This window comes from Mesocricetus auratus, unplaced genomic scaffold, assembly GCF_017639785.1.
Source record: "Mesocricetus auratus isolate SY011 unplaced genomic scaffold, BCM_Maur_2.0 Super-Scaffold_100011, whole genome shotgun sequence".
In the NCBI taxonomy this organism is placed as follows: domain Eukaryota; kingdom Metazoa; phylum Chordata; class Mammalia; order Rodentia; family Cricetidae; genus Mesocricetus; species Mesocricetus auratus.
In genome coordinates, this window is record NW_024429195.1 from 44,417,419 (window position 1) to 44,437,296 (window position 19,878).

Consider the following 19,878-nt stretch of genomic DNA (forward strand, 5'->3'; position numbering starts at 1 on the left):
GTGTTTAAGCTCAGCACCCCTGCCTCACCCCACATACACTTTATATAGTAGTTAGGCTTGGGCTGTCGTGTTCTTTGGTGGAAATCGCGGGGCTCCTCTTCCCTTTCTACCAGCTGTTTCTCCTCCTGCTATGTGTGAGTCACCAGTTCAAGACTTGCCCAAGCTTCACGCTGGGGTCATGGGGTTGAATTGGGCTGGGCCCCCAACTTGAGAAGGGGTGAGATTTCATTACTTCCCGTCAGGGTGGCCCTCCTCTGCTCTCCAGACCCTGCCAGGCTGGGATTGGGAAAGTTTTTCTCTGAAACCGGATTATGTGCTCTCCCCTTCTCCAACTTGTTTCAACTGGGAGAGGAGGGGTCAGGAAGCAGCTCTGCTCAGAAAAACAGTTTACTCGGTGGCCCTCAGTCATGTCAAGTTGGGGGCTGTCTTGTCTGGCTTTCACCCCTAATTTTCTGCCTGTGATGAGAAAACTTCAGGGCTCTGCCCTGGAAATCCTTCAGACAAGCCTGCTCAACTGTCCTCTGCCTTCACATACATTGTCCTGGGTCTTCTTCTTGGTCTCAGCCCTGTGAGCGGAGAGGGGAAATTGAGGCGGCGAGCTTTGGGTAGAAGACAATGTTAAGCAAGAAACAGACCCATCGGGATCCTGTGAAGGGGGCAGGTGGAGTTGGGTAGGAGCAAAAGCTATCTGTTGGAAAGCCCGGGTAACTCCAAGGAGCCTAAACGTTGCACTAAGTTGATTGATTGGTGGTGACTGAACCAGGGAGACTGACTGACATGTTCTCCTTAACTGTCTAGGCATGCACCTCTGAATCCTACTTCATAGAGCTCTGCACATGGTCTGTCAGAGTGGGGTAAAGGTCAGTGGTAGACTATTTGTCCTAGCACATGGGATGCCCTGTGTTCCATCCCTGAGGAGAAACACAGTCCCCAGGGACGGGACCATGTGCAAACACACCCATATTCCTCCCCCTCAGGGGGAATAGAGAACCTGTAGACTCTGAATGTCCTTGGCTTTCCAGGGAAGGGGCCTCCTGCCTCTGCGTACCTGATGGTTTAATTGCCCGTCCTGCTTCTCAGGAACGGCTCTATCCTCCCACCCCCACCCTTTCTTCTCTCTGGGTCTGGGACTCATACTGGGGCCCTTGGCATTGCGGGGTGAGAGGGTTCGCTTCTCCCAATAGACGGAGTTAATGCACTTGCAGCCAAGGAGGATGGAAAAGGCCATGGCAAGAAGGCTCACCCAAGGCTCTGCTGAGATGAAGGGACAGTCCATGGTGGAGGGAGCGTGCCAGGCAGCCATGCAGGGCAGACTTCTAACCCTGTCCTCTCCTGCTTGAGTGTGTTATTAGTTGCTAGGGAAGGTGGACAGCTGAAGTGAGTTATGGGGTTGATGTGCTAACCTCCTGGCTTCCTGAGAGAAGGTTCCAGTCTCTGTTCTCAATCCTGAACATCCCTCTGTGACTTCCTCCTCTGAAGCCAGACACGTGTAGGAAATTCATTCTGGCCATTACTTTGATGTTGGGGGCAGCTTCACAAGACTTTTTCTTGCAGTCTTGTTCCAGTGCTTTCTGTTTGTTTGTTTTTGTTTGCTTTATTACACTGTATCACTCCCCTTTACTGGGCCTTCCAGCCATGCCACTCAGGGCCCAGCCCTAAGTCAGATCCTTCCCAAACCCACACCCTCTTCCAACCCCTTCCTGAGGTTGGGGCGCAGCTTAGGTGGGTGGCTGAGCAAGCTTAGCAGTGCTTAAGGCCCGGAGTTCGGTCCCCAGCACCAAAAAAAAAAAAAAAAACCAAATCAATCAGCAGCCATCGCTTCCCTTTGAAAGCCCTTCTTTATTCCAGTTTCCCTCTTTCCTGTCTTAGCCCTGCACATACGAACCCTAGAGTTGATTCACGCACACACGTCCCGGATTCTCTTCCGGGAGGTCTTCCTACCTCTTGGATTCCTTACTCTGTGACCCACATCTGAGTAGGGGGGAGTTTGCTTGTCCTTGGGGAACCTAGGGCTGTTAAGTGGGACTATGCAAGGGTCCCCGAGTTGGTGGTGACTGGTGCCAGGGTCCCGCGCCCCTGGGTTTCTGTCCCAGATTTGAGCCTGGTTAGCAGGATCCTGCATTGTTTGGAGAAGGAAGCAGTTGGCTCTGGAGTGTTTCCCGTGCTGTGGCCTCATGGCACCAGTGTTGAGAGCCTCCTAGGAGGTGAGGGGTGGGGAGAGGGGATTGTAGGTCACACTCCCATGAGATGACCCCCCCCCCACACTTCCCACTCTGTGAGAGGCAGCAGACTCTAATCTGGACTCCCTTAGGTCAGAAGTTGTTGTGCTGGGACTCTGTCTCCCAAAGCCAGGATATTTGCTGCCCCGCCTCCGTTTTGGGGGGAGGAAGGGGGGTCATTGTCTGGGTTCACCCCAGGACACCTGTGTCTCCCTATGGGCAACCTCTGCATTGAGCCCCTGTCCTGTCCATCTTCTACTGGTCTTCCAAGAGGCTCTGCCCCTGGCCCTCTTGGGTCATGCTTTGCAGTCTTCCTAGTCCTGGCTGCTCCCAGTCACTGTCTTACTTTCTTTAGTCTGTCTGGACCTCTCTGCCGATCCCCTAGATCAGGGGAGCTACCTGGGAGTGGCATCTCTCCCATGCTTTGCTTCCTGCACCCAGACTGTCCCCTCCAACACCCCCAACTCCTCTCTCCTAATGCACACTAAAAGGGGGGATTGTGGGGAATTCAGAAGGGACGGAAGGAGGTGAGACTTCTGGTAGGACTTCCTGCTAACAGGGGTCTGAGAACCGAAGCAGGCCAGGAGCTTAGGGCCTTCCTGCTGGTGATCGAAGGCCATGTGGGTAAGGGGGGAGGGCTGTTAGTGGCCTCGGCCTTGGGAGTGATATGTTGACCTCCGCAGGCAGTCGAGGGGGTCTGGATTTTATTTGTGGGGAAAGAAAAGACAGGGTCGTGGGTGAGGCTAATGTCCTGAGTCAATATTGACTCAGGATGGAAGAGGAGATCCCCTCTTCCCCTGGCGGTCCAAGCCTCCCTGTCTGTCCATCTGTCCCAGGCCGCAAAGCTGAGTTCCAGACTCAGGAATGACAAAAATGTGTCTGAACCTCACTGAGCTGCGGGAAGGAGCTGCTGGTAACACCCAAAATACATAAAATTTGGGGGAAAGTTTTCTGTTGGGCCAGAGGCCCTTGCTGCCCTGCTCCCAAATGTTTGAAACCTCAGATTCCTGTAGCCGGCCCCAGCTCCTCCTGTTCCCTGGGTTAACCGTGTGGTTTCCCTTACAGAATGTCCCCAAAGCTATCAGAGGGCCCTAGCCCTCTCTGCTGTCACTCTCCAAATGGCCCCAGGGTCACTTTCTCGTTCCGGCCTTCCCTCTCCTTGTCCTTCAGGAAGAATGTTTAAGGTTCCCAGGGGTTGTTGAAGGACAGGTCCCCGTTCTTTTGGAGAAGTCTCTACCCAGGGCTTCCTTGGCTCCCTCTTACATGGGCCTCCTGTCCGCACCCCACCCCAAGGTCTCAGAGTGGGACAGAGGATGATAACCAGGCTTGAGCCAGGCAGTGGGGTCTGTGTTGTGTCTGGATACACACCCAACCCCACACCTCCTGCTCTGGCTCCAGCTTGGTGGCCCTGGGGGCCATGGCTGGGCTGGGTGCCTGGTTGGGGAGGGGCAGGGTGTTGGTCAAGTTTAGCATGGCGGTCACATCTCCAGGCAAAGGCGAGAACAGACGGCCCCTGTGTCCCCGTGCTCCTCTGCAGTTCCCTCTCCCTCCTCCCTCTTTCGCATGCCCTAGCCCTCTTCTGTCCCATTCTTGGTCCCCTCCTCCGTGCCCTCCTCCCCAGAGACTACCCAGCCTGTACAGTTCCCTCCTGCTGCTAGGGGAACCAAGCTTTTGCCTTCTCCTCCTCCTCAGTGTTCTCCTCTGTAAAATGGGATTGCACCAGCAAACACCTCACGGCTTGACAGTAGGACCCCAGGGCTTCAGATCTGTGTGTGGCACTCAGTGGTCACCAGGCCGGAACAGGCATGGACTGGACAATAGTCCCTGCCTCCTAACCTATGACAATATTGTTCCCCATCAGAAGGCCCAAGGATGGGTTTTCTGAACGTTAGTCGGGTTCGGGTTCTGATGCAGACGATTCAGCTGATGGTATCTAGGTTGGCTTGGCCTTTAAGGAGATTATGCATTTTTTCCTTCACCCCCATCCCAGCTCCCTCCCAGCTTGTAGGAGGCTTCACTTGGCTGTGGAGAATGCCCCAAAGTAGGTTATGTGTTTTCCTTCTCACCAAAGGAAATCAAAGACAGGCTTCAGCCTTTTCACTCAAAATTCCTAGGGCTTTCTCCACCATGGCTGACAGGAAGTTCTTCCACTTATCCCTCTCCAATCCTTCTGTTACCCTGGCTCTCCTGAGAGACGTGCACCCCCACCCACCTCAGCTCACCCCGCCCACCGGCCCCATCCAGCCTCTCTGCCTCTGAGCCTGAGGACATGGTACAGAAGGGACAGGGTCTGAACCCTCCTCTTCCTTTTAGGGAGGGAGGGGAGCCCATCCCCCACTGCCCTCCCTCCACAAGAGCACATCTGGTTTGTGAATCTCTCATTTCAGCTTTTGGAGTTTGCCAGCTGCTGTTTCCTCTGTCGAATTCGGGCCAAAAATGGGGGTGGGGGACAGTGGGGGAACCATGTGAGGACCAAAGGAGGGGATTGTGGCTGGGACGAGGAAGACAGGGGAGGTTAGGGTGACCAGCCAGTGACCTCAGACCCTGGCTGTGAGCTCTGCCCCGGGGAAAGTTGGGGCATGGGCTCAGCCCCAGGTGGGGTAGGAAGAAGAATCTGGTGTCTCAGAGACCCGGTTCTGAGCTCCAAACACCCCATCTGCCTCTGAGTCCCACTGCAGTCCCCCCAACCCCCCAAGTGGCCTGGCTGGCCAGGGGAAGTGATGGTCTCCAGCATGCTAACTAGGTTGGCGGGCTGTTTCCCCGGGAAGACCTCACAGCTGGCCCAGTGGAGCAATGAACTCAGCATTATCCACCTCCTCAAGGGGCCTTTATTCCCGGATCAGGGGAGGAGGGAGGAAGGGGGACTCCAAGGGGGCCTGGCCAGGCCATCCTTGATGTGTTTCCTGAACTCAGCTCTGGTTCTGGCCAGGGGCCTGGGTACAGTCCACTCTGCCAGAGATGGGGATGAAGGAGATGGGCCTGGGTATAGTCCACTCTGCTAGAGATGGGGATGAAGGAGATGGGCCTGGGTATAGTCCTCCCTGCCAGGGATGGGGATGAAGGATACTGGGGCCTGGGTACAGTCCTCCCTGCCAGAGATGTGGATGAAGGGGATGAGCCTGGGTATAGTCCTCCCTGCCAGGGATGGGGATGAAGGATACTGGGGCCTGGGTACAGTCCTCCCTGCCAGAGATGTGGATGAAGGGGATGAGCCTGGGTACAGTCCTCCCTGCCAGAGATGGGGATGAGGGAGATTGGGGCCTAGGTACAGTCCTCCCTGCCAGAGATGGAGATGAAGAGACTCCTGACACTTTTCTTAGTCTCGGGTCTCAGTCCTGCGTTTGGGTTAGTGCTGTACAGTCCCCCGAGAAACTGTTGCCTTTGTACTCGCCCTGGTGCCTAGTTCAGTGCCTGACACAGAGCTGGCCTCCAGCATGTGTCAGAGGTACAGAAACGGGCTGCACCCAGGTGGGAGAAGAGAAGATGAAAAGCTGGGAAGTGGGATCTGTGCCCTGGGGTAGGTGAAGACCCCTGTGCTGGACATGGCGACCAGGGCACCAGATGGGCGAGGACTACACTCTGTAAGAACCTAGAGTTGGGCTGGAGAGATGGCTCAGAGGTTAAGAGCACTGACTGCTTCTTCAGAGGGCTTGACTCGATTCCCACCACCCAAAGGCAGCTCTCAGCCATCTTCCAGGGGATCCAATGCCCTCTTCTACCCTTCTCAGGTGCCAGGCAAACAGGTGGTACACACACACACACACACACACACACACACACACACACACACACACGCAGGCAGAACACCCATACACATAAAATAAAACTTTAAAAAGAGAGAGAGACTAGAGTCAGCTGATTTTGTGACTTGCCAGTAGGTTAATAGCTCTCTGCCTGCCATCTGTGGGGCAGTCTAAGTGAGATGGCAGCTGGTTGATCAGTGCCCCTGCACCCTGCCTCTGCCGGGGAGTGATCTTTAGGTATTTCTTATCGGGAAAACTTCCCCTGGAAATCCCCTGCTCTGTGGCCTGACCAACAAGCAAAGCTGTGTGTTGTGGAAGGTGAACCCTCTACCCCCCCCCTGCCCGTGTGACCCTGCCCTGCTGTCCTGCGCAGATAACATCTCCAAGCCACACTGTCCTCCACAGTCCTCACGTGGGGGGGCAGTGGTAAGGAGTTGGAGCTGGGATGATAGGGTGAAGAGGCCAGTAGTGTCGCTGAGGTCAGAGACGCTGCTGAGTGGTTAGGAAAGGCCGTCTGCAGGCTGCCCGTGGGAACAAGAGGAAAACACAGCAGTGGCCTCTGCCCTTCCCCACTGTCACAGTTAGCAAGGTCAGGGGTGCTGGCGTGTGATGAGGAAGCTAGAGCAGCAAAGCCTTTGGCCCTGAGGCCCTGGGGTGGAGGGGGATGCCGGACAGACAACCTAGAAAACCTGGAAAGGGGCGGTAACCCGCCTGAATCTGTCCCCTCGCTACAGGTGCACAGCTGGAAGCATTGATGCTGGCGAAGGAGGAATCCTGGGAAGCCCCAGGGTCCAAGAGCTGACCTCCATTCTCCTCACATTTCCCCTTTCTCTCCTTGCCTTTAGCCCCCAAAACTTGCAGCCCTAAGCAGTTTGCCTGCAGAGACCAGATCACCTGTATCTCGAAGGGCTGGCGGTGTGATGGGGAGAGGGACTGTCCAGACGGCTCTGACGAGGTCCCTGAAATCTGTGAGTGCTTCTCCTGGGTCCCTCTCTCCAGACCCTGCGCTTCTCTCTCTCCTTTTGAGGGGTGTGTGGGGCAGGAGCAGCCAGTCTCTAGCCTGGCTTGGACCTTGCTGTGTGGTTGTTTCTGCCCATGACACGCTAAAAGTGTTCTCTCCCCTGCTCTTCCAAGTACCAGACATGGTGTGGGTAGCGATGGTACCTTGGATTTCTCCTTTGGCTGCTATGTCAAGGCTGCTGGGTTGTACCTTTACCACAAGAAGATAACCAAGATACCCTTTTCCTTCGAGCATTTTCTTTTCCACAGATTTGAAACTTCTCTGGCACTCATGAGTGGCCTTCAGGTCCTGCCAGGTACCCTTCTGCCCTTAGTTTCCCAGGCCAAAGGCCACTGCTCTTGCTCAGTCCCTATACCAGAAGCCCCACCCCGTGCCCTTCCCGGCACCCAGCCTTCCCCTGCCCCCAATACATGGTGTAATCAGAGGCAGCTGTTTAAACTGGGGGAAAGGTCCCCACCCAGCCTTCACCCTCCCGGTGGCCAGGAGGAGGGTGGATAGGGTGGAGGACTTGCTGGGAGGACCCCAGAGTCCTGGGGTCTCTGCCTTCAGTGTCTCCCCTGAATGACCAAACCTGGCCAAAGGTCTAAGCGTGCTGTCTTTCCCCCTGGGCTTCATCCAGCTCCAGTCCCCTCTTGTGTCCCCACAAGACGCCTCCAACATGGTTATCAAGGGTAGTGTTTAGGGTGGAAAGGAAGCTACCTGCTTTTCTTCCTCATCCCTGCATCCTGCCCTGGAGGAGTAAGAGCCTGGGCCTTAGGTCTGGAGCCTCCTCTTCCGTTTTTTTGTTTTGTTTTTCCAGATGGTTTCTCTGTGTTGTTTTGGAGGCTGTCCTGGAACTCGCTCTGTAGACCAGGTTGGCCTCGAACTCACAGAGATCCGCCTGCCTCTGCCTCCTCAGTGTTGAGATTAAAGGCATATGGCATCACGCCCAGCTTCATATGTAGTTTTAACTTAGCACACTTCAAGTGTTTGAGAACTGTGCGTGGCTGGTGTCGTGTGTATGAACTGAGTCATATGACTGGTGTCGTGTGTATGAACTGAGTCATATGACTGGTGCTGTACATATGAACTGAGTCATATGACTGGTGCCGTGTGTATGAACTGCTTCACTTCGAGACTTGCTCTGAGAACCACAGAAAGATAGTTGTTTCTGTTTATCATTTGAGCTCCGGGTCTGCCAGGGACTATGTTTTCTTGAACTCATCAAAACCTTTCATGTCTGCCTTCTGCCTGCCTCCTGATTTAAAGAATACTGAGGCTGCAGGGTCCATAAGCATGGAGCATAGGTAGGCCCTAGCTTTCCCCTTCACACGGCTGTCAGATGTGTAGCTACTGTCATGAACAGTGAAGATGTAGGTAAATGGGTCCATCTAGTCCCTCTTGAAATCTAAAGTGTATAGCTCTCTAAAATGCTGATCCTGGTTTATCCCTCACCTACCCTAACCGAGTACAGAGATGATAAATGTCTACCTCAGGCAGCTCGATCATGTCATCATGTCTGCTTGCTCCCAGGTCCCCAAAGTAAAGCCCAGAGATGTCAACCAAATGAGCACAACTGTCTGGGGACAGAGCTGTGTGTTCCCATGTCTCGTCTCTGCAATGGGGTCCAAGACTGTATGGACGGTTCAGATGAGGGGGCTCACTGCCGAGGTAAGGGCGTCACACACTTCCGCGCCACGGGTACATGATCTTTTGGCGCAACATCTGGTGGCAAGGGCCACCCTTGTGCCTTCGTGGGTGTGAGTTGTCCTGCTCCCGTGCCCAGACTTGTCACTGAAATTAGTGGGCCCCTTGGGTTTGGAGCTTGATCAAGCAGGCCTACGGGCTGCAGCTGTGGGTACTTTTCTCTGGCTGTGCATGCTCGACAAGTCACCTCCCTTCAAGCCTGTTCTCAGCATTTTATGCTCTGCTTGTAATAGTGAACCACTTTCTCCAAACGCTTTCCTACATGACCCCCGGGTGTGAACACATAGGAGCAGAGATGTTGTCATCAGATCTAGGGTTAGGGACCTCGGTTTTGGTTCACTGACCCGCCAGAGTACTAGAAGGCATCCCTGGAGAGCCGCAAGTCTTGGAGGGGTCCAAGAGCTGCTGTGGCCCTTCCTTTCCGTACATTCTCAAAGCTGATTGAATGGGAAAGTCATTCAGACTGAGGAGGGCACATTAGTGACAAGTCACACTTCTTAGCTGTGGTAGCGGTTTAAGAGGAATCCATGGTGTGGACGGTGCCAACCTTCAGGCCTGGCTGTTAGAGAAAGAGTCGCCTCTCTTCTGCCCTGGGTTGTTCTGGGCCTGGAGCAAGCAACCCTTGACAGGCCTTGAAGAGAGTCATGGGGCTGGGGGTGGGGCCAGTGTCATATGTCATGCACATGTCAGAAAACATCTGCTTGTGGGAGGAGGACACATCTGGATTCTTTCACTGGGGTAGGGGCTGTGGAGCGAGGGGAATTGTGGGAGATTTTTCTCTTCTTTCTTTTGGCTGGTTTCATCTGGAGCTATTGGGATGAGATACAGAAAGTAAATTTAGGACCAGCTTCAGCCATGGCCAGTCTCGTGCCCAGATTAGCTTCCTTCTTGAATACCTTTTTAGTTCCAGAGGCTTGGAACCCCCCCCCCCATTAGAGATACCCCCCACACACACAGACTGCATTTCCACATTTCCCACAGCAGGCAACATTTACCCATTTGGTGAAAGACAGAAAGAGTAGCTGAAGCTGCCCGCACCCAGCTCCTCCTGGCAGGCTTAGTGCTTTAAACACCTTAACCTCTCCGAGGTTCTCTCCTAGGTGGGGGTTTGTGGCACTTGGACAAAGGGGTCTTTGTGGCCTAGTCGCTGGCCCCAAGCAAGCCCTTAATTGGGTTGCTGGGGGGGGCGCAGTTCTCCCAACCCTCCCCACCCCCATCCTACCCTCTGTCTCCCCTTTGGAAGTGGGTCATGGTGGAAGGAGGAACTCATCTGATTCTCCCTCTTCTCCCCCATCTGGACCCTGGGTCTTCCCTCTGAGGCCTCCGGAGCTCACGGGTGACTTAGAGGAGCGCTTCTAGGCCAGAGGGCAGATGCAGTTGCGTTGCCTGCCCCTTCTTTACCCTCAGCTGGAGCTGACATAGTAAACTCCCTTCAGCTGCGAACACAAGGCACGTGAAAGGGACAGGATTCACCGTCTCTTCCTGTTGACCCCATCAGAGTACCAGAAGCCATCCTAGGGAAGGGGACGTGGATGGTCCAAGGACGGAGCAGGAAGAGGCGGGTGCCACGCCACAGCTGGCTGTGCCACCTTGTGCCTGCTGCATCAGCCGTTTTTGGGCTTTGCAAAATAATGCACTTGCTGTCCCTCTCGGGCACTGTGGCCTTGACTTCAGAGCAGTTTCTGAAGGGTGACTGGAGATGGGAGCAGGTTGCTGTCTTGGGGTCTCCTGAGTGTGTCTCCTGCCCTTGTGCAGAGCTCCGGGCCAACTGTTCCCGAATGGGCTGCCAGCACCACTGTGTCCCCATGCCCAGCGGGCCCACCTGCTTCTGCAACAGCAGCTTCCAGCTGCAGGCAGACGGCAAGACATGCAAAGGTATGTGACTGTCTGTGAGGGGCTGGCTGCCAGCTGGGTGGGAGCAGGGCCCGGGGAGGAAGAGACAAAAAGCAGGGCCCAAGGGGCAGTCCAGACATAATGTGGCTGTGAGCCCTAAGCATTTACTTTCAGTGAACCTGTAAAAATTCTTCAAAAACATTGTAGATTGCACATGAATTTTGTTGTAAAAAATTAAAACATTAGCCAGATGGTGTGGCTCACACCTGTAATTCCAATACTTGAAAAGCTGAGGTAAGTGTATTACTGTAAGTTCCAGGCCAACCTGGGGTACAGAATAAAACACTTTCTCAAAAAAAAAAAAATCAAAGTCAGGTGGTGGTGGAGCACGCCTTTAATCTCCCAGCACTCTTCAGGTAGAGGCAGATGGATCTCTGTGAGTTCGAGGCCAGCCTGGCTTACAGATTGAGTTCCAGGACAGCTGAGGCTATGCAGAGAAACCCTGTCTTGAAAAACAAAACAAAAAAACTAAACCGAAGGAAAAAAAAGAGAAAGAAAACATTACAGATAAAATGAAGTTTAATAAATTCTCTTCAGCCGGGCGGTGGTGGTACATGATTTTAGTCCCAACACTCGGAAGGCAGAGGCAGGCAGATCTCTATGAGTTTGAGACCAGCCTGGTCTAGTTCCAGGACAGCCTCCAAAGCTACACAGAGAAACCTTGTCTAAAAAACAAACAAACAAACAAACAAACAAAACAGATAGATGGGTGGGTGGGTGGGTAGGTGGGTGGATGGATGGGTGGGTGGATGGATGGATGGATGGGTGGGTGGGTAGGTAGGTGGGTGGGTGGGTGGATGGGTGGGTGGGTGGGTGGGTGGGTAGGTGGGTAGGTGGGTGGGTAGGTAGATGGATGCTCTTCAATCCCGATCCTGTTCTCATCTCTCTGGAGACAAAGTCTCCTGCAGTGTGCACTCTGCCCCTCTGCAAACCCTCTTCTGCGTACGTGTATTCACCAAAATGTAATTGTGAATCTTGCTTGTGTGTCTGTTCTTTTTCCATAAGTCATGCCACACTGTAGGTATCATTTACAATGTTTTTCACTCATCAGTACATTCTAGGGATTTCCCCTACACCCGTGGTAGTTTGTCCGGATTTATCTCATTCACTGAAACCACTGTGACGCGTAGCTGTCACCACAGTTTACTTGGCCATTTCCCCATTGATGAGTAAGATGTTCCCAAGCTTTCCCCTGCCGCAGACAATGCAAACCTTGCTGTTTTAAAGTTGGCCTCCTCAGGTCTGTGCAAATGCCATCTTCTCACGCAGCTTGGCCGTCCCTCTGCACCACACCCCAGCAACCAGCTTTCCTGACTTCGCTCTCTCCTGCTTGTTTAAGCGTGCCATTGCTTTGCCTACATATATGTGCGTGTACCTGGTGTTTGTGGAGGACAGAAAAGCGTGTTGGATCAAACTGGAACTAACATTATGGGATGGTTGTGAGCTGCCTTGTGGGTGCTAGGATCTGACCCCAGGTCCTCTGCAAGAGCAACATGTGCTCAAAACAGCTGAGCCACCTCGACAGCCCCTCTGTTTTGTTTTAAGATTTATTTATTTTAGATGTGTGAGTGTTTTTGCCTACATGTGTGTGTACCACTTGGTGCCTGAAAAGGTCAGAAGAGACACTAGAATCCCTGAAACTGACCGTACTGGTGGTTGTGAGTCATCATATGGGTGCTGGGAACAGAATCTGGGTACCCTGGAAGAACTGTGGATGTTCTTAACCACTGAGCCATCTCTACAGCCCATTGCCTTTTGTTTTGAATGCAGTGCTAGAGATCAAACCCAAGGCCTTGCCCATGTTAAGGAGGCCCCCCACCACTGACAAACACCCCACCACTGACAAACACCCCACCACTGACAAACACCACAGTCCTTCTTTGCCGTTTTTTTCCCAACAGCACTAATCATTTCTCACTATAGTACCACACCTAACCCAAACTTTACCTTCTATTTCCTTTACTGTAGCATCGGCCTTCCATTTATTCCTAGAATGTAGGTTTCATGAAGATGGTAATGAAGTTCTGTTTCAAATTCATTGTTGTCTCTCCTGTGCTACCCTCATCCGTTTTTCCAAGAAATGTTTTCTGAATGAACGGATGACGTCAGGCATGATGGAGCAGAGTAGATCCCAAAACCCTACTTTCTGGGCAGTGGGTTTGCTCATTCTGAATTGTCATCCATTCTGCCAAACCATCCTTCAGCTGGTGATGTCTCAGGGTGCCTTTGTCCTTCTCTCCGCGCAGATTTTGACGAATGCTCAGTGTATGGCACCTGCAGCCAGCTTTGCACCAACACGGACGGCTCCTTCACGTGTGGCTGTGTTGAAGGTTACCTGCTGCAGCCAGACAACCGCTCATGCAAGGCCAAGAACGGTGGGTGGGGCTGCCCCGTGGCCACGGAGCAGGGGACCTGCGGTGGAGTTCCCCAGGGAGCAATGCCTTAACAGTCCCAGCTGACCTTTCTGTCCCGTCTGCAGAGCCAGTAGATCGGCCTCCAGTGCTGCTGATCGCCAACTCCCAGAACATCCTCGCTACATACCTGAGTGGAGCCCAGGTGTCTACCGTCACACCCACCAGCACTCGACAGACCACAGCCATGGACTTCAGTTACGCCAATGAGACCGTATGCTGGGTGCACGTCGGGGACAGTGCTTCCCAGACACAACTCAAATGTGCCCGGATGCCTGGCTTGAAGGGCTTTGTGGACGAGCATACCATCAACATCTCCCTCAGCCTGCACCGTGAGTCGCCCATTCAGAGGGCAGGGGAGATGGGCAAGAGGGACCCTACTTGCAAAAATTAGGAAGAATGAGCCCTGCTCGGGTCAGGAGTCAATGAAGATGCCTCCCACAGAGGCTGAGACCGAGGGCTTGATGCTCTTTGTGGCAGCGGCAGAGCGATGGCTATTGTTCTGTTATACCCTGAGCTATCTCTAGCTGACTTTTGCATTTCTGGTTCAGGACTAAGGGAGGTCTCAGTGGAGAAGTGAAGGCTGAGAGGGCAATGAGTGGCCACTCTCCAGAGACCAGGGACTGTCCCTCTTTGAAAGAGGAGTGTGGCTTTAGACTACAAAGGGACTTTCCCATATAGCTGGGACTGGGGGAGAAAGCTAAGGATCTGGAGAAGGATGGGAGGAGGGTGTTAAGTAGCAGCGGGCAGAGGAGCCTGAGCCTGGCTTGCTCTGGGCTGTCCTGCAGTCCTCTTACCCCTAGGGGTACGGCCAGAGAGGACTTCCCACCGCTGGGTAGGTGCCAAGTCCCTGAGCCTGTTTCCGGTCCTTGGCAGTCAATGAGAATAAGGGAGGAGCCATGAGCAGCTTGAGCATTTAGGATATGCTGGCCATTCCCATTCAGGCTATCTGCCTACTCAGCTTCATTGTCCTACAGAGAAGAAGGGGCTCACAGGTGGGCTCACCTGGCTGCAGATCCACTCCAGTGTTGTTCCACAGACACACAAAAACTACTTCAGAGTCGACAGCTGGCAGAGTCACATTCCCCAAAAAGCCACACAGGGCTGAAGGGAAGGATCTGGCTGGCCTGTGGTTGATCTGCCTCAGCCCTCAGACGTAGCTGGATCTCTGACCGCCAGTAAACAAGAACTCCCTACCTCAACTTTGGTTCCTTACACTACATAATGGGCTCGTGCTATTCTGTCCAGGTCTGATAATTGAAGTGAAAGCTAGTGGCAAAGGAAGTACATAACTTAGGGTTGTGAACTTGGGATCCTCGTAGTTTTTGTTTTGTTTTTGCCAGTGCTGATGCTGAGCCCAGGGGCCTCACTGACAATGATAAGCATGTCTTGTGTGGCTGCTGTAGTCCCAGCACCTGTAGTAGATCTATACGTTCCTTTCTTCTGGGCCTGTGAGGCTCCCCACAGAAAGCAAAGGTCCACTGAGGTCATGAAGGGTCTAGTCTGAGTGCGGGACCTTTTGAGGCTGGCGGGGGGGATAGAGGAGCCCTGAGTGACTGTGGCCTCGGGATTCTACACAAACAGTTGCTCTGAAGCCGGGCGGTGGTGGTACACGTCTTTAATCCCAGCACTCGGGAGGCAGAGGCAGATGGATCTCTGTGAGTTCGAGGCCGGGCTGGACCGACAGCCTCCAAAACAATACAGAGAAACCCTGTCTTGTAAAACCAAACCAAAACAACAACAAAAAAAACAGTGGCTCTGGCTCCCATCACTATCAGTGTCTGAGGGTCCCCTGTGATTGGATGTGTGTCCTTCTGGAGAACTGGGTTGAAAGCTGCCAAGCACCTGAGGGGTGGGCGCTTGGGGGGAGCCCTACGTGGTGAGATTAGAGACGATGGCCCTGTTTGTGTTACTTGTCCACTGTCCCACTCAGCAGGCCTGCCCAGGCAAAGAGTCGTGGCAGCCTTTTCTCCAGGCTTGCCTTGGGGCCAGACCGCGGTAAACTGGGTAGGTGGCTGTGATTTGCCCTCGGGGAACCTTCTCCACTTCTGCTCTGGCCTGGTCCATCCTCCTGACTTCCTCCCTACAGAAGCAGGAAGTAACCTTGGGTAGATACCCCTCCTTTGGCAAACAGATTTGCCTTGCCTCCCTGGGCTTCCAAACTTTACTGGGCCTCTGGGGCAGAGTCCAGGGACCTGGAAGAGACCAAGGTTCTCGGGGAAAATACTCTGGGGGAGAACGATCAAGCGGGCTCCCTGTTCCCCAGCTTCTTTCCCTCCCTACCTCACCCCCACCCCCACTCCCGACGCCAGAATGTCTGGCTGTCACCATGAGGATGGTTGTTTGCTCTCATCCCACAAACTAATTATGGGCCCTGAGTTGAGGATGTCGGAAGTGTCTCTGTAACACCCTCCCCCCACTCCTAGTACATCCCCTTCCTCAGGAGGAGGCCTGCCCTGGGGTCAGGCTACTTCAGGGGCCCTGGGACACCTGTGAGCAGGGGGCTGCTGTCCTCTAATTAGCTCCCTGGAGGATGAAGGAAAAGTCTGTTACCTTGCGCCTTCCCAGTCCTCCACGGTATCTCTCCCTGCAATCTTCCTATCCTTCCCTGTGACTGGGACCTCTGTGAGATCCCTGGGGACATGCCTGAGGCCTGAGGCGGGATAGTGTGGGGACAGGGCGTCAGGAGGTTGGGGTGTATGTCCCAGGTCGAGAGGTGAGGAGCCAGTGAGGACAGCCTACTGGTGTGGGGAGATGGGCGAAGCCTGCCTCAGAGAGACCTCTGCAAACAGAAATAGAATGCAAAGAAGGAAGGAAGCCAGGAAGAGAGCCTGTTCACATGGGTCCCGAAGCATGGGGTCAGTCTGCTCTGCATCCTGAGAGCCTTCTCCCCTCAGAACGGGGCAGGCTGCTGACCGTGGTCCCACTGGGGTGGCTCCTCTCTTCTCCCACCTGAGCCACAGCCCGTACCCACCTTCTCTTCTGCCTAGTGAGCTGGGGGACCCGAGGTTTGACGAGGCAGGGAAAGCTGGGAAGAGAACTGGGAGTGCAGCTCGTGGCAGGCCCTGCATCCCGCCCCGTACTGAGGGAAAGAAAGGCTAGTGGGGTTAAAGTTAAGGACAGACAGATCGCTCCGACAAGCATCTCAATACAGCAAGATCCTTACTTCAAAAAACAATAAGGGAATTTTAAGAGCATCCAGTCACACCTCTAGGTAGATTGTGTTCCTTTCCGCATGTACAAGCTTTTAAAAAGTGTTGAAGGTTTTGAGTGTGTGTGTGTGTGTGTGTGTGTGTGTGTGTGTGTGTGTGTGTGTGTGGTGTGTGGGTATTCGGAAGTCTGATGACAACATGTAAGAGGAGAGCCCTTCCCTGTATGGGTCCTGGGGATCTAATTCAGGTAATCCGGTATACTGTTTTGTTACCCACTGAGCCATCTCACCAGCGTGTTAACAGGTTTTGTTTTGTATTTTTAAGAGAGGGTAGCCCAGGTTGACTTCCAACTTGTTATGCAGCTAAGGCCAGCCTTAAAGTGCTGATTCTTCCTGCCTCTAGCTCCCAGCTGTAAAGTTCAGCTTTGTAGTTATGTTCTTATCTGATGTTATCATTAGGAAATTCCTACACTTGATTTTATTTTATTTTTTTGGTGCGTGTATGTGTGTGTACTTGTGTGTATATGTATGTGTCTGCACCGTGCATGTAAAGGCTAGAAGTCAATGTTCCTCCATAGCTTTCTTTCTTTTTTTCCCCCTTTTTTGTTTTTTGACATAGGGTTTCTTTGTATTGCTTTAGAGCCTGTCCTGAAACTCACTCTGTAGACCAGATTGGCCTCAAACTCACAGAGATCCACCTGTCTCTGCCTCCTGAGTGCTGGGATTAAAGGCGTGCGTCACCATTGCCTGGCTTTACCTTATTTTTAAATTATTATAACACACGTGTGAGTGTTTTGCCTGTATGCGTGTCCATGCATACCCAAGGAAGCCAGAAAATGGCATCAAATCCCTTGGAACCTGAGTTCCAGACAGTTGTGAGTAGCCACCTAGGTACTGAACCCAGGACCTCTGGAGGAGTAACAGGTCCCCTTAGCCATTGAGCCATCTCTCCAACCCTACTCTCTGCCTTGTTTTTTTGAGGTAAGGTCTCAGTGGAGCTTGCAGGTTTGGCTAGACTGTCTGGCCAGCCCAGGGGGTCCTCCTGTTTCTGTCTCTCTGGTGCTAGGATTACAGGTGTGCACTGCTGGGACCACATTCTTAAAATGTTTTTAGACAAATCTTGCTGTGTATCCCTGGCTGACCTGGGATTTGACATATAGACCAGATTGGCCTTGGGCCCACAGCCGCCTGCCTCTGCCTCCTGAGTGCTGGGACTAAAGGTGCGTGCCACCACCGCTTCCAGCAACAGCTAGCTTTTTAAAATGAATGCTGGGAACAGAACTCAGGCCCTCATGCACGGGTGGCAAGCCCTTTGCTGACTGAACCATCTCTCCACTTCTAACTAATTTCTGAGATAGGAGTGCACTCTAGCCCAGGCTGGCTCAAACTCAGGATAATCCTCTCCCATCGGCCTTCCAAGTGCTGGGCTTCAAGTATGAACTACCATGTCCATGCTTTCAATCTATGATATATAAAATAGTGAGTAAATAATACTGTAAGCTACATACTCATACGCATACATATTTTGAAAGTGATGCATGAAAGACGATAGTTCTGAGACGGAGACCCAAGAGAGTCAACAGGGTTGGTGTTTCCAGAGCCCAGAAAGAGCCTTACTGTTCTGTGTCTTCTAGGGTACTCACTAGAAGGAGTAGTTCAGCCTAGTGCTCCCCCCACCCCTCTCCAGCTTAAATTCCTGTGCTGAAGGGCTCTGGTCTGCTCCATTTCACTCCTGAGGATGTCCCCACTGTAGGAAGGGTGAGAGTTTGAGACAGGTGAAGTGCAAATAGAGCCCCGGAAGGAGATAGCATCTGGTGAAGTTGTTTGGTGTTGAACTGTGTGCGACAAGGTAGTCTGGAGTGTTTGGGGGTCCCTGGGAGTCTCCTCCCAGGGCTTGCTTTGTGACATGGGAAGGCCCAGCAAAGGACCCATACACTGCAAGCACCAGGGTCGCAAAACAAATCCTCAGCTGGCCAACTTCCCTTTTCCCTCCCTCCTCTCTACCTTTTTTTAGGGGTAGGGTGGAGTGGGTGGGTGTGTTTTTAAAAATCACAAGAGGAAATGGAGTAGTGATTTTTCTAGAGTGGAGGCAAATAGACAAACAGCACCCCAGCCTGGGCCGGGTTTGGGATGGACTGAAAGGGGGGGAGTTGGGAGTCGTGTCGAGCACCCCACCCCCCTTTCTCTGTCCCACACTTTGTTTACAGAATACCTCAGAATCTGAGCAGCATGGCTTATACCTGTGGTCCCAACACTTTTTAGTACATTCCGGGCCTATGTGAGCTACAGAGTGAGACTCTACCAAAACAAACAAACAAACAAAAAACTACAAAAACTCCCAAAAGGAGCTTTTCCAGAGTCTCCATGTGAAGGCTTTCCCTCCGTTGGCCTTCCTGACTGCCCCAGGGTGTTGTGATGCTGGGAGGTCTAGCCTCCCTGTCCCTACCACCCCCACGCTGGCTCTGCAGCTTCTCCTTCCCTTTCCCGGTTTCCTAGTCCCTTTCCTTGCTCCTCCTCTCCTGGCCAGCACCAGCTCTGTGTCTCCGGGCCTACATCCAGTCTTGCCCTCTCCTCCCCCGCTGTCTCCTTGAAGTTGCTCCCAAGCCAGCCTACCCCCAGCTCTGTCCTCCCTGTTTGCAAGCCAAAGGAAGTAACTTAAGCAAGACAGACATTTCAGAGCCCAGTGAGAATTTCTCAATCATGCAGAGACCCTCAGTCAGGCAGAGCAGAATTCAGGCACTCGTCCATAGGATCCTGGCTTGGTGTCCAAGCCGGGGTAGGAAGAGTGTGCTCAGGGGATAAGTTACCCGTAAGTTCTGGATTCTCTGGTGGAACAAGGAAGAGCTGCAGTCAAGATTTGGTAACAAACAGGAACATGAGGCCATGTTATTTAGTAAAACCTGCCAGCCCTGCCTCACTGGCCAGATCCCTGAGTGGGATTGCAAACCGTCCTCTGCCAATGTCCTGGGGTATTCCAGGGCCAGAGAAGGGAAGGGAAATGATGTCCTGGCTCTAGGACAGCAGGGGAAAAACTCGGGAGTCAGTAAATATCTGTTAAACCGATCAATACATGTGTGTCTGGCACCAGGGAGGAAATGTAAAGATAGTGCCTGCTCTCCCGAAGTCTGTAGTCACGTGGAAGTCAAGCTTCTGGGGCCGCTGGAGCCTGTAAGGGAATTTAGCAGCCTGTAGGTGAAATTCCTCCCAGCACAGGAGAGCTCCTTTGTATAGGTGAAGCTTCTTCCTATAGAGAAGTTCCTCCTTGTAGGGAGAGCTCCTTCCAGTCAAGGTAGCGCCACTCTGTGAGGAAACTCCTTAGAGCAGTAGTTGTTGCACACACCCCTCCCCTCATCCTGTTACCACCGTTAGTCAGGAGGCCACAGGTTGATGGAGACTCCGGAAAGATTAGGTTAGGGAAGAGGGTGGTGTGGGAGGAGTACCGTGCATGGATGGAAACACATGTGCTGATTGTACCGTCCTGTCTCACTGATGAGAAACAAGTGTGGACTATAGCTCCAGTTGGGAGGTGACGGAGCCGAATTTCAGACCAGTGCAGAGAGCCCAGCAGAACCCAGGGCAGAACAGCAGAGTGTTGGAAGTAGGGTGGAGCAAATCAGAGTAAGGACCAGAATCCAGTGTAGTAGGGTTGTTTCGTCGCGGAAGGACTTGGTGTGTGCGCTGTAATCTTCGGGTGTACGCATGTGCTGGAGTTATTTTCGCAAGATAAAAAGGCCTCCATCCCACACCCACATTT

The 19,878-nt window shown here is 53.0% G+C and overlaps 1 protein-coding gene across 2 annotated transcripts in view; it reads left to right on the forward strand.

The window, feature by feature from the left end:
- Lrp1 (LDL receptor related protein 1) overlaps window positions 1-19,878 on the forward strand; it is an 80,194-nt gene that overhangs the window by 1,219 nt on the left and 59,097 nt on the right. For both annotated transcript variants that reach the window (XM_040754731.1, XM_040754732.1), the window contains exons 2-6: window positions 6,808-6,930; window positions 8,496-8,633; window positions 10,425-10,544; window positions 12,809-12,937; window positions 13,042-13,305. In XM_040754731.1, the coding sequence (XP_040610665.1) occupies window positions 6,808-6,930; window positions 8,496-8,633; window positions 10,425-10,544; window positions 12,809-12,937; window positions 13,042-13,305 (774 nt within the window). The remainder of the gene's footprint in view (window positions 1-6,807; window positions 6,931-8,495; window positions 8,634-10,424; window positions 10,545-12,808; window positions 12,938-13,041; window positions 13,306-19,878) is intronic.